Source organism: Chiloscyllium plagiosum, unplaced genomic scaffold (genome assembly GCF_037043375.1).
Source record: "Chiloscyllium plagiosum isolate Xiang-an unplaced genomic scaffold, Cpla_swu_hap1 HiC_scaffold_9, whole genome shotgun sequence".
Classification (NCBI taxonomy): domain Eukaryota; kingdom Metazoa; phylum Chordata; class Chondrichthyes; order Orectolobiformes; family Hemiscylliidae; genus Chiloscyllium; species Chiloscyllium plagiosum.
Window position 1 is genome coordinate 21,564,384 of NW_028270147.1, and position 13,020 is coordinate 21,577,403.

The 13,020-nt window shown below is 42.9% G+C and overlaps 1 protein-coding gene across 3 annotated transcripts in view; it reads left to right on the forward strand.

Annotated features, from left to right (window-relative positions):
• mtf2 (metal response element binding transcription factor 2) overlaps window positions 1-13,020 on the forward strand; it is a 55,434-nt gene that overhangs the window by 40,525 nt on the left and 1,889 nt on the right. For all 3 annotated transcript variants that reach the window (XM_043698812.2, XM_043698813.2, XM_087990461.1), the window contains 2 exons: window positions 3,792-3,883; window positions 5,974-6,081. In XM_043698812.2, the coding sequence (XP_043554747.1) occupies window positions 3,792-3,883; window positions 5,974-6,081 (200 nt within the window). The remainder of the gene's footprint in view (window positions 1-3,791; window positions 3,884-5,973; window positions 6,082-13,020) is intronic.

Sequence of the window (13,020 nt, forward strand, 5' to 3'; positions counted from 1 at the left end):
CCTAGTAGGGTAACAAAACATCTAGAAATGAACCTTCCGGCTCAGCGAGCAAACCTACATCCAAAAGATAGGATTTATAATTATCTAGCAAGCAATAATTTGATTGGAAATAGTCAACATGATTTCGTCAAGGGGAGGTGGTGTCTCACAAATCTCATTGAGTTTTTTGAGGTGGTGACCTAGCATGTGGATGAACGTAGGGCAGTTAATCTGGTGTACGTGGACTTCAGCAAAGCCTTTGATAAGGTTTCACATGGTAGGCTACTGGAGAAAATGCAGAGGCATGGGACTGAGGGTGATTTAGCAGTTTAGAATAGAAACTGGCTTTCTGTAAGAAGGCAACGAGTGGTGATGGAGAATATTTAGCCTGGAGTCCGGTTACCAGTGGTGTGCTACAAGGATCTGTTTTGGGACGGTTGCAGTTTGTCATTTTTAGAAACGACTTGGATGCAGGCATAGATGGATGGGTTAGTCAGTTTGCAGATGATACTGAAGTCACTGGAGTGGTGGACAGTGTGGAAGAGTGTTGCAGGGAGACTTGAATAAACTGCAGAATTGGGCTGAAAGGTAGCAAATGGAGTTCAATGCAGATAAAATGAGGTGATTCACTTTGGAAAGAATAACAAGGCAGAATACTGGGTCAACTTGAAAGGTTCTTCGTAGTGTGGATGTGCAGAGGAATCTTGGTGTCCATGTACATAGAAGGAGAAAGTGAGGACTGCAGATGCTGCGGATCAGAGCTTAAAAATGTGTTGCTGGAAAAGCTCAGCAGGTCAGGCAGCATCAAAGGAGAAGGAGAATTGACGTTTCGGGCATAAGCCCTTCTTCAGGAATGAGGAGGGTGTGCCAAGCAGGCTAAGATAAAAGGTAGGGAGGAGGGACTTGGGGGAGGGGTGTTGGGAATGTGATAGGTGGAAGGAGGTTAAGATGAGGGTAATAGGCTGGAGAGGGGGTGGGGGCAGAGAGGTCGGGAAGAAGATTGCAGGTCAAGAAGGCGGTGCTGAATCTGAGGGTTGGGACTGAGAAAAGGTGGGGGGAGGGGAAATGAGGAAGCTGGAGAAATCTGCATTCATCCCTTGTGGTTGGAGGGTTCTGAGGCGGAAGATGAGTTGCTCTTCCTCCAGGCGTCGTGTTGCCATGGTCTGGTGATGGAGGAGACCAAGGACCTGCATGTCCTTGGCGGAGTGGGAGGGGGGAATTAAAGTGTTCAGACGTGGGCGGTTGGGTTGGTTGGTGCGGGTGTCCCAGAGTTGTTCTCTGAAACGTTCCGCAAGTAGGCGGCCTGTCTCCCCAATGTATAGGAGGCCACATCGGGTGCAGCGGATGCAGTAAATGATGTGTGTGGAGGTGCAGGTGAATTTCTGATGGATATTGAAGGGAAGTGAGGGGGGAGGTGTGGGCGCAAGGTTTGCATGTTTTGCAGTTGCAGGGGAGGTGCCGGGAGTGGAGGTTGGGTTGGTGGGGGGTGTGGATCTGACAAGGGAGTCGCGGAGGGATTGGTCTTTCCGGATCGCTGATAGGGGTGGGGAGGGAAATATATCCTTTGTGGTGGGGTCCGTTTGGAGGAGGTGGAAATGACGAATGATGATCCGATGTATCTGGAGGTTGGTGGGGTGGGAGGTGAGGACGAGTGTGTTTCTGTCCTGGTGGCGGTTGGAGGGCAGTGGAGAGCATCGTCAACCACGTCTGAGGGGAAATTGCGGTCTTTGAAGAAGGAGGCCATCTGGGTTGTTTGGTATTGGAATGGGTACTGGGAGCAGATGCAGCGAAAGCGAAGGAATTGGAATATGGGATTTCTAAAATTTACCTAGATTACACCTCTTCCCACCCTGCCCCCTGTAAAAGACTGCAATTTTCCCTCCGACGTGGTTGACGCTGCTCTCCACCGCATCTCCTCCACTTCCCGCTCCTGCGCCCTTGAACGCCGCCCCTCCAATCGCCACCAGGACAGAACCACACTAGTCCTCACCTTCCACCCCACCAACCTCCAGATACATCGGATCATCATTCGTCATTTCCACCACCTCCAAACGGACCCCACCACCAAGGATATATTTCCCTCCCTACCCCGATCAGCGTTTCGGAAAGACCACTCCCTTCGCGACTCCCTTGTCAGATCCACACTCCCCACAACCCAACCTCCACTCCTAGCACCTTCCCCTGCAACCGCAAAAAATGCAAAACTTGCGCCCAACCTCCCCCCTCCCTTCCCTCCAAGGCCCAAGGGATCCTTCAATATCCATCAGAAATTCACCTGCACCTCCACACACATCATTTACTGCATCCGCTGCACCCGATGTGGCCTCCTATACATTGGGGAGACAGGCCGCCTATTTGCAGAATGTATCAGAGAACACCTCTGGGACACCCGGACCAACCAACCCAACCGTCCCGTGGCTGAATACTTCAACTCCCCCTCCCACTCCGCCAAGGACATGCAGGTCCTTGGCCGCCTCCATCGCCAGACCATGGCAACACGATGCCTGGAGAAGAGCGCCTCATCTTCCACCTAGGAACCCTCCAACCACAAGGGATGAATACAGATTTCTCTAGCTTCCTCATTTCCCCTCCCCCCTCCCCCCCCCCCCCCCCCCCCCCGACCTTTTCTCAGTCCCAACCCTCAGTCTAAGCACCGCCTTCTTGACCTGCAATCTTCTTACCGACCTCTCTGCCCCCCCCCCCCCCTCTCTGGCCTATCACCCTCACCTTAACCTCCTTCCACCTATCGCATTCCCAACGCCCCTCCCCCAAGTCCCTCCTCCCTACCTTTTATCTTAGCCTGCTTGGCACACCCTCCTCATTCCTGAAGAAGGGCTTATGCCCGAAACGTCGATTCTCCTTCTCCTTTGATGCTGCCTGACATGCTGTGCTTTTCCAGCAACACATTTTTAAGTCCATGTACATAGACCCTTGCAAGTTGCCACACAGGTTGATAGTGCTGTTAAGAAGGCATACAGTGTGTTGGGTTTTATTGGTAGAGGAATGGAGTTCCAGAGCCATGTCGTCATGCTGCAACTGTACAATACGTTATTGTGGCCTCACTTGGTGTATTGTGTGCAGTTCTGGTTGCCCCACTGTCGGAAGGATGTGGAAGCATTGGAAAAGGTGCAGTGAAGATTTACCGGGATGTTGCCTGGTCTGAAATAACGGTCTAAGGTCTAAGAGGTGGTTTAATAGAAACATACAGGATGATCAGAGGATTAGATAGGGTGGACAGTGAAGATCTCTTTCCTTGGATGATGACATCTGCTTTTACAAGGGGCCATAGCTGCATATTGAGGGGTGATAGATTTCAGACAGATGTCAAAGGCAGGTTCTTGACTCAGAGTGGTAAGGGAGTGGAATGCCCTACCAGCCAATGTAGTACACTCAGCCACATCAGGGGCATTTAAACAGTCTTTGGATAAGCATGTGGATGTAATGGGATTGTGAAGGGTGATGGGCTTAGATTAGTTCACAGATCGGCTCAACATCGAGGGTTGAAGGGCCTGTTCTGTGCTGTATTGTTCTGTGTTCTAACTTAGGTTTCCCTTCCTGGAATAGTTGATTTAAAATATCGAAGCAAGCTTTAAATGGACCAACTTGTTGGCCTCACTGAAGTGTATTGAATTTGATATTCTTTAAAATCTTGGTGATGGAGTGGTGAGATGCATGTTTGTTTTGGTTCTGCATTTGAATCAGAAAGCAAAATCAAGAGTTATGTTTTTAGTTTAATTTGAAATGAAGTTATCATGGAGGTTGGTACCAAGACCTTATTTATCATCATCAAGCAATGTTTTAATCCTTAACAGGAAAATGAGAAAAGCAACCAAAGCCACTGTGATATTCAGGACCAATCTACAATGCTGGATACTCTTGCCTTGGATCTTCCTGGTCCCAAAAGGTTGTTCGTTCATGTTATATTTATATACCATTCTTTATCATTTTTCAATTTTTTTTATATAGAGTCACACAGCATGGAAACAGAGTCTTTTGTCCAACCATAATCCCAAACAAAACTAGTTCTTTTGAGATGGTGCTTGGCCCATATTCCTCCAAAGCTTTCATATTCATGTACTTATCCAAATGTCTTTTAAACTTACCTACATCTGTCACTTCCCCTAGTTCATTCCACACCTGTACACTCTATATCAAAATAAAATTGCCCCTCATGTCTTTTTAAAATCTTTGTCTTTTCACCTGAAACGTTTGCCCCCTAGTCTTGAAATCCCACTTCCTAGGGAAAAGAAATCTGCCATTCACCTTAGCTATACTGCTTATTATTTTATAAACCTCTAAGATCACCCCCCCAACCTCCTGTACTCCAGTTTTAAAAAATGTCCCGGCCTATCCAGCCTTTGCCCATTGCTCGCACCCTCCATTCCCAGCAACATCCTGGAAATCTCTTCTGAACCCTCATCTTTTTGATGATAATCCGATAACGAGGCAACCAGAACTGGACACAGTACTCTAGAAGAGGCCTCATCATCATCCTGTACAATTTCAACATAATCCACTACCTCCTTTAATCGAAGGACTGAGCAGTGAAGACAAGCTTGCTAAATTCCACCTTAGCACGCTAGCTGTATGTGATGCAAACTTCGAAGAATTATGTACCTGAACCTTTGGTTTCTCTGTTCTACAATATTACCTAAGGCCCTACTTTGAATTGTATAGGTCCTGCCTTTGTGTGTTTTACCAAAATGCAAAACTTGGCATTTATCCAAATTAAAGTCCATCTGCAACTCTTCCACGCATTGACCTATTGATCAAGATCTCTTTTGTAATCATAGAGAACCTTCTTCACTGTCCACTATGCCACTAATCTTGGTGTCATCCGCAAGATTACTAATTAGGTTCATTCAAAGGATCTGACTGTTACTGAATTTAAATGTTCTAACAATAGTTTACATTTCCAGTATGATTGAAAAATCAACACAGTAGATCCTTTGAGTGAAGGAATTTCCTTGCATTTCAGACCTAAACTGCTCTACAGCTACAGATACAGACACAGACCTACAGACAAACAGACACCCGTTTGTCACTTTCTTAGTAATCACTATGAACTTTATAGACTGTTGTGCCACAGCTTACTTCCCACTAGCTTTGTATTGTTTTCAGTAGAGTGTCAGAGGCCGACGGATGACCTACTAGAAGTATATAAAAATATGAGAGACATAGATAAGGTAGATAGTCGAGTCTTTTCCCAGGGTGAAAATGTGAAATACAAGGGGCCATAGATTTATGATGAAAGAGGGAAAGCTTAAAGGAGATGGGTTTTTAACATCGCATCATAGGTACCTGCAACACACTGCTAGGGAAGAAGTAGAAACGATAGCACTGTTTCTCAGACATTTGAGACACATCAAAAAGCAGGGAATACACTGCAGGCAACTGGGATTAGTTTAGAATGATATTGTTTGATGCAGACATGGTGGGGCGTGTTTCCTTTGCTATACTGTTCGATGTTCAAAATGGGATATTTTGCACTTGTTTCCTTCATTCCGTCTGTCCTGTTGTATCCTTAATAGATTCAAGCATTTTCTATTCCGCTTAGGTCAGGCATATAGTTCTGCATTTCCATTTCCTTCCTTTCTGCCACTTTCCAGTCAGCTGTGGCCATTTTAGAATTAAGGGAATTCTGAAAGATAATCAATTTATACACATTCTCTGCAAGTATCTCTTTCAGAACTCACCAGATCCAAGCAATTTGTGAATTTTTAGATCCATCAATTTCCCTAATAATTTATTTTTCTAGTAGGTCATAAGTTAGTACTTTTACAATAAGGTTTGCTTTCATCAGACTGTTCATTTGTGAGTTATTTTATGTTGCTTATCTACTATCATTTATCTAACTTCCCAGTCTGTCAATTCTCCCAGTTCATAATAGCTCTGCAATTACCTTTTGTTTAAATTTTAGATCATAGTTTTGGACTCAACCACTTTCAATATCACTACTTTGTTTTAAGCTTGTGTTCTTTTATTGCATTCTAGGAGACTTGTTGAGAAAAATGCACAATCTTTGAATACCTCTGATGTGGAATCCACTGGTGCGGCCAGCACCACAGAAACTACCTCAACTAGTCTGTGTCGACAGTCCAGGTAATTTAAAAAAAAACTAATTTTCAGTGTTTCACTAATTGTAGGTCTTGCAGTCAAATCAAAAGGGAAATTTAATTAGGACTGAGTGAACCTGTGAAGGTATTTGCTGTTCAGTAATCGCAATAGTACTCAATATTTCTACTCCTTTGTGTGCGCTGATGAGGTTCACATAGACTGCAATCAATTAAGATCTTTGATCTATTAAGAAATTGCCCATCACTTTGTACTATTGCTGTTAAAATGTCTGCAAGTTATGTCATGTTAATCAGATGAAATTGGTATCTTGACTGCGAAGCAAGTCATAGCTATATGCTGAAGAATATGGGAGAATGTGTAAACTCCACACAGAGTCGCCTGAGGCGGGAATTGAACCCGGGTCTCTGGCACTGTGAGGCAGCATTGCTAACCATTGTGCCACCGTGCCGCCCACATCAGTTTTATTGAGTTTCATGGAGGGTTTCTCTTCACATAGTCTAGCGAGTTTTATTATGCAATTGTCTCACATTTACCAACCTAGATAGCTTACCTGTGCTTAGCCACATTCTGCCTTAAAACATTTTAAATAATTTTTACTCTTCCCACAGTCCAAAAATGTGCAGGTTAGGTGAATTGGCCATGCTAAATTGCCGGTAGTGTTAGATGAAGGGGTAAATATAGGGGAATGGGTCTGGGTGGGTTATGCTTCGGTGGGTCGGTGTGGACTTGTTGGGCCAAAGGGCCTGTTTCCACACTGTAAGTAATCTAATCTAATCTAATATTTTTAGCCTTGCAAACTAATTACATAATTTTGCAATGACAGATTTTCCAATCTCATGTTTTCAACTTTTAAATTTTTAAGTTTACTTGGAGATTTTGGATTCTCATGTGCCTCATTCATTAGTTTTCCTCTTGAACGTTTATGGAGAGAATAACCAGTGCATTTTATTTTCTGGCTTGCAGTCCTAGAGAACATTTCATGTTATTTGGCTGCATGTTTGCTTGATGACCTCACTGTTTCTAGACTCCCAAAAATTCCAAATGCTTAGTGCAAGATTCAAATTAATGTAAGGGTAAAATCCATGCCAAATGATCTTAGATAAGTGTGAGCAACTTTCTCTGCAGTCCAGTCATTGTAAATGCTATGACTTTGCTGCTGGCAGTGAAGCCTAAATTGATATGATGCCCAAGAGGCTTGATGTCAGTGTTTTTAATTTCATTCTTCTCAACAAGAAGTGACAGCTTTCCTTAATCTAGATTTGTGATGTTAACCATTTCTCTCCACACTTAATGCAAAACCTGAGTATTTCTGTTTAGAACATAGAACAATACAGCACAGAACAGGCCCTTCGGCCCACGATGTTGTGCCGAACATTTGTCCTAGCTTAAGCACCCATCCATGTACCTATCCAATTGCCGCTTAAAGGTCACCAAAGATTCTGACTCTACCACTCCCACAGGCAGCGCATTCCATGCCCCCACCACTCTCTGGGTAAAGAACCCAACCCTGACATCTCCCCTATACCTTCCACCCTTTACCTTAAATTTATGTCCCCTTGTAACACTCTGTTGTACCCGGGGAAAAAGTCTCTGACTGTCTACTCTATCTATTCCTCTGATCATCTTATAAACCTCTATCAAGTCACCCCTCATCCTTCGCCGTTCCAACGAGAAAAGGCCTAGCACTCTCAACCTATCCTCGTATGACCTATTCTCCATTCCAGGCAACATCTTGGTAAATCTTCTCTGCACCCTCTCCAAAGCTTCCACATCCTTCCTGAAGTGAGGCGACCAGAACTGCACACAGTACTCCAAATGTGGCCTAACCAAAGTCCTGTACAGTTGCAACATCACTTCACGACTCTTGAATTCAATCCCTCTGCTAATGTACGCTAATACACCATAGGCCTTCTTACAAGCTCTATCCACCTGAGTGGCAACTTTCAAAGACCTATGAACATAGACCCCAAGATCCCTCTGTTCCTCCACCTCACTAACAACCCTACCGTTAACCCTGTATTCCGCATTCTTATTTGTCTTTCCAAAATGGACAACCTCATACTTGGCAGGGTTGAACTCCATCTGCCACTCCTCAGCCCAGCTCTGCATCATATCCAAGTCCCTTTGCAGCCGACAAGAGCCCTCCTCACTATCCACAACTCCACCAATCTTCGTATCATCTGCAAATTTACTGACCCACCCTTCGACTCCCTCATCCAAGTCATTAATAAAAATTACAAACAGCAGAGGACCCAGAACTGATCCCTGCGGAACTCCACTTGTAACTGGGCTCCAGGCTGAATATTTACCATCTACCACCACTCTCTGACTTCGACCGGTTAGCCAGTTTTCTATCCAATCGGCCAAATTTCCCTCTATCCCATGCCTCCTGACTTTCTGCATAAACCAACCATGGGGAACCTTATCAAATGCCTTACTAAAATCCATGTATACTACATCCACTGCTCTACCCTCATCCACATGCTTGGTCACCTCCTCAAAGAATTCAATCAGACTTGTAAGGCAAGACCTACCCCTCTCAAATCCGTGCTGGCTGTCCCTAATCAAGCATGTCTTTCCAGGTACTCATATAAATCTGAAATGAAAATGTTGTGTAGCTTAGAGATATTGCATTCTTAAATAAAAGGTGACATTGTCAAGAAGCAGTTGCATTCGCATAAAACTAGAATTAATTAGAGACCCCCTTTCAATTTAAAAGAAGTTTGAGGTTAAATGTGAAGATTCTTTAAAAATCACATTGAAATTAGTGATCACATCGAAATTAGTTGTGATGCACTCACTGGAAAATTAGTGTCTTGCTGCACCGGTACAGATTAGTTACTTGGAGGGCCACTACGCAGTCCATGTATCAGGGTAAGCATCGTTGAGACATGGGGAGAATATAATATGGGGTTTAAATTAAAGAAATTTAATTTATCTATGTAATGTACTTAACTACCGACAAAAGTTTCATACTGAAAAGTCCTTCCATCACTCCCAGTACATAATGCTTTCTCTATTCTGTTTAGTTTTGTATATGGCAACTAGTTGCATTTAGGAGTTCAACAGATTTAAATTTAATAACTATAAGTTGGTACGGGGCCATCCAATACTAAAAGCTGAGGAGAACCACTGCGTGTCAAAACCAGTAAACTGACACATTAAAACCAGTAAATTGTACAGAAACGAGCTCATGCATGTGAAAAGAAAACAGGTGGTTATGTACTTCTACTCCGTGTAAGTGGTGGAAGGAGTGGATGTTTGTGGATATGGTGCCAGTCAAGCAGGCTGCTTTGTCCGGAGTTAAAAATCTCTCAATACCAGGTTATAGTCCCACAGGTTTATTTGGAAGCACTAGCTTTTGGAGCGCTGCATCTTTATCAGGTGGTTGTGAAGAATAAGATCATAAGACACAGAATTTATAGCAAACGTTTACAGTGTGATGTAACTGAAATTATAATTCTCACAAACTTTGAAATTATATATTGAAAAAGACTAGGATTTTTTAAGTCTCTTATCTTTTAGAATGACCAACCAGCATGGTCATTCTAAAAGAAGAGACTTAAACAATCCAGGTCTTTTTCAAAATATAATTTCAGTTACATCATACTGTAAACCTTTGCTATAAACTTTTTGCATTGTATGATTTTTAACTTTGTATACCCCAATCCAACACTGGCGTCTCCAAATCATGCTTTGTCCTGGATGGTACTATGCTTGGGATCCAAGAGTCATACAGCATGGAAACAGATCCTTCAGTCCAACTGGTCCATGTTGACAGTGTTCCCAAACTAAACTAGTCCCACTTATCTGCATTTCACCCATATCCCTCCGAACCTTTCCTATTCATGTACTTATCCAAATGCCTTTTAAATGTTGTAACTGTACCTGTATCCATCACTTCCTTTAGCAGTTCATTCCAAACATGAACCATTCTCTGTGTAAAAACAAAACAAAAAGCACCCAAACACAATTCCTTTCCATTCTACTTCCTTGCTCATCTCTAACTTTAAAGCTTTAGCTCCTTAAAATAAGTTTGCAAAAGAGGTAAAATTGGTTCCACCCTAGTTGGTTGTTACATCCAATTAAACTCAGGAAAGTAAAAAGCTGAAATTGATGCTACTAGAGTTAGATTTGTATACGTTTTCAAAAATGTAAAGAACAAATAAACTGGCTGAAACTTTGCAAAATAGATTTAAAAAGTAGTGAATTTTCTACATTTTGGTACTTTGGGGGAGAGGGGAGGGTAGACATGCTTTTTAATTTCATCTTGAATTTGTGCTGTGGTCTGGAGATTTTGGATGCAAGTTTGCTCGCTGAGCTGGAAGGTTCGTTCTCAGACATTTTGTCACCGTAATAGGTAACGTCAGTGAGCCTCCAGTGAAGCACTGGTGTTATTGCTCGCTTTCTATTTGTGCTTAGGTTTCCTTGGGTAGTGATGTCATTTCCTTTTTTTTTCACCCCAAAGGGTGAAAAATGGGATCCAAGTCTGGAGATTTGTTGGCATCGGTTATCCAGACAGTCAGGCAATATGCAAATTTCAGTCAGACAAACAGATATGTAGCAGGAGAAGCCCTGTTAGTTTAGCGTTCCCCAAAACAGTCTGACTGAATGTGACAAAGGAGAAAATTGTCTCACAAAGGGTTCAAAATTAATAGGGAAGAAGTCAGATTGTTGGCACTTCTAAGTTGACAAAATGTCAGGACCAAATGAGATGCATCCAAGGATTCTGAAGGAGGTGAGAGTGGAAATTGCAGGGTGCTGGCCATGACTTTTTATTTTGGCTTCCTTGGACTTGGGTGAGGTGGACTGGAAAATGGCAAACATTTTAGCCTTGTTCAAGAAAGGTTGTAAGGATAATCCCAACAATTACAGGCTAGTAGGTTTAATTTTAGTGTTGGGGAGACTAGTATTGTAATTTTAATGTTGGGAAGACTTCTAGAAACAATTAGTCAGGATAGAATTAATAATCACATTGAAAAACGCTTAGCAAGAGTTAATATTGCATGCCAGTGAGACAGTACTGTGACTCAGTCGTTAGCATTGCTGCCTCACAGCACCAAGGACTCTGGTTCAATTCTAGCTTCAGGTGACTGTGTGGAGTTTGCGCCTTCTCCCCGTGTCTGTTTGGGTTTCTGCAGGTTTTCTTCCACAGTCCAAAGATGTGCAGGTTCGGTGGAATGGCCATGCTAAATTGTCCATCTTGTCTGTAGATGGATTAGCCATAGTAAATGTTGGGCTACAGGGATAGGGTTGCGGGGGGCACTGCATCTGGCTGGGATGCTGTTCGGAGGGTTGGTGCAAACTAGATAGACCAAATGGCTTTTTTCCAAACTGTAGGTATTCTGTGGTTTCTAAAAGGGCGATCATGTTGAGTAACTGTGCTGCAGTTTTTCGAGGAAGCAACAGAGTTGATGAGGGTCAGGCAGTTGGTGTGGTATATATAGGTTTTCAGAAGGTTTATTACAGTGCCCACACAACAGATCTTGAAAGTTATTAGTCATAGTATAAAAGGGTGTGTAGCAACATCAATGCAAAATTGGCTGAATGATTGGCAACAGTAATGATTAATGTATAGTTTTCAAATTGGAGAAAGGTTTGCACTGGTGTTCCCCAGGGGACTCTTGCTTTTCCTTATATATGTTAATGAGCTGGATCTTGGTGTGTTATGGATAATTTCAGTATTTAAAGATGATACTAAACTTGAAAGAATTGTAAACTGTAAAGGACAGAACTTCAGAAGGATTTTGATAAGTTCGTATTTGCAGAAGAACATTGAAGGATAACAGAAAATAGGGGCTACAATTCTAAAATGGATGCAAGAGCAAAGGGTGATATTCCAACAGATTATTGAATTTAGTAGGGCAGATGGAGAGAGCAATTAATGAGGCAGAGTGTTTTCACCGATATTAATAGAGGCATACAGATAAGAACAAGGATGTGATGTTAAACTTTTACAAGAATCTTGCTAGACCTCAGCTGGAGTATAATATACACTTGTGGGTGTACATTATAGGAAAGATGTGAATGCATTGAACAAAGTGCAGAAGTGATTTACAATATGGTATAATGGTAGTGTCCCTACCTCCGGAATCAAGAGACCGGGGTTCAAGTCCCACCAGTTCTTCGGGTGTGTAGTAACATCTCTGAACAGGCTGATTAGGAAAACAGGTTAAATAAAAGACGAGTTAAGTGCCTTAGTGGGCACTGTCTGTGTGGAGTTTGCACATTCTCCCCATATCTGCGTGGGTTTCCTCCGGGTGCTCTGGTTTCCAACCACAGTCCAAAGCTGTGCAGGTCAGGTGAGTTGGCCATGCGAAATTGCCCATAGCGTTAGGTGCAATAGTCAGAGGGAAATTGTCTGGATGGGTTACTTTTCGGAGGGTCGGTATGGACTTGTTGGACCGGAGGGCCTGTTTCCACACTGTAGGGAACCTAATCTAATCTGAAGAATGGTTCCTGGAATGAGAAATCTCGTTTACGAGGATAGATTGAGGAAGTTGGGACTGTTCTCTTTGGTGTGAAGAAAACAAAGGAGATTTAGTGTTTCAAAATCATAAGTAGGCTGAATGGAGATGGGGAGAAGCTGTTCCTACTCGTAAACGAGAGGAAAAAAGAGAATGAGGAGGCATAGACTTAGTGATATGCAAACAAAGCAAGGACGATGTGTGAGAAACTTTTTCACACTGAGTGTTTAGGGTAAGGAATGCACTGCTTGGAAATGCAGTGGAGGAAGATTCGATTGAGGCATTCTTAGAAATGGTGCACAGAGTCATGGGGAAAACACAGAAGATTGGCACTAGGTAATAGAACAAGTGTAAGCCAAATGACTGCCTCCTGCACAGTATCAATTGTGAGATTGTGAATAAGTCTTGAGAGACTTAAAAGTCAGTAAAAGGTCCAGAAACAGAAGTTTAAAAGATGAGTTTAAGGAACACACTCCATAATAAATGAGCTGAGCTA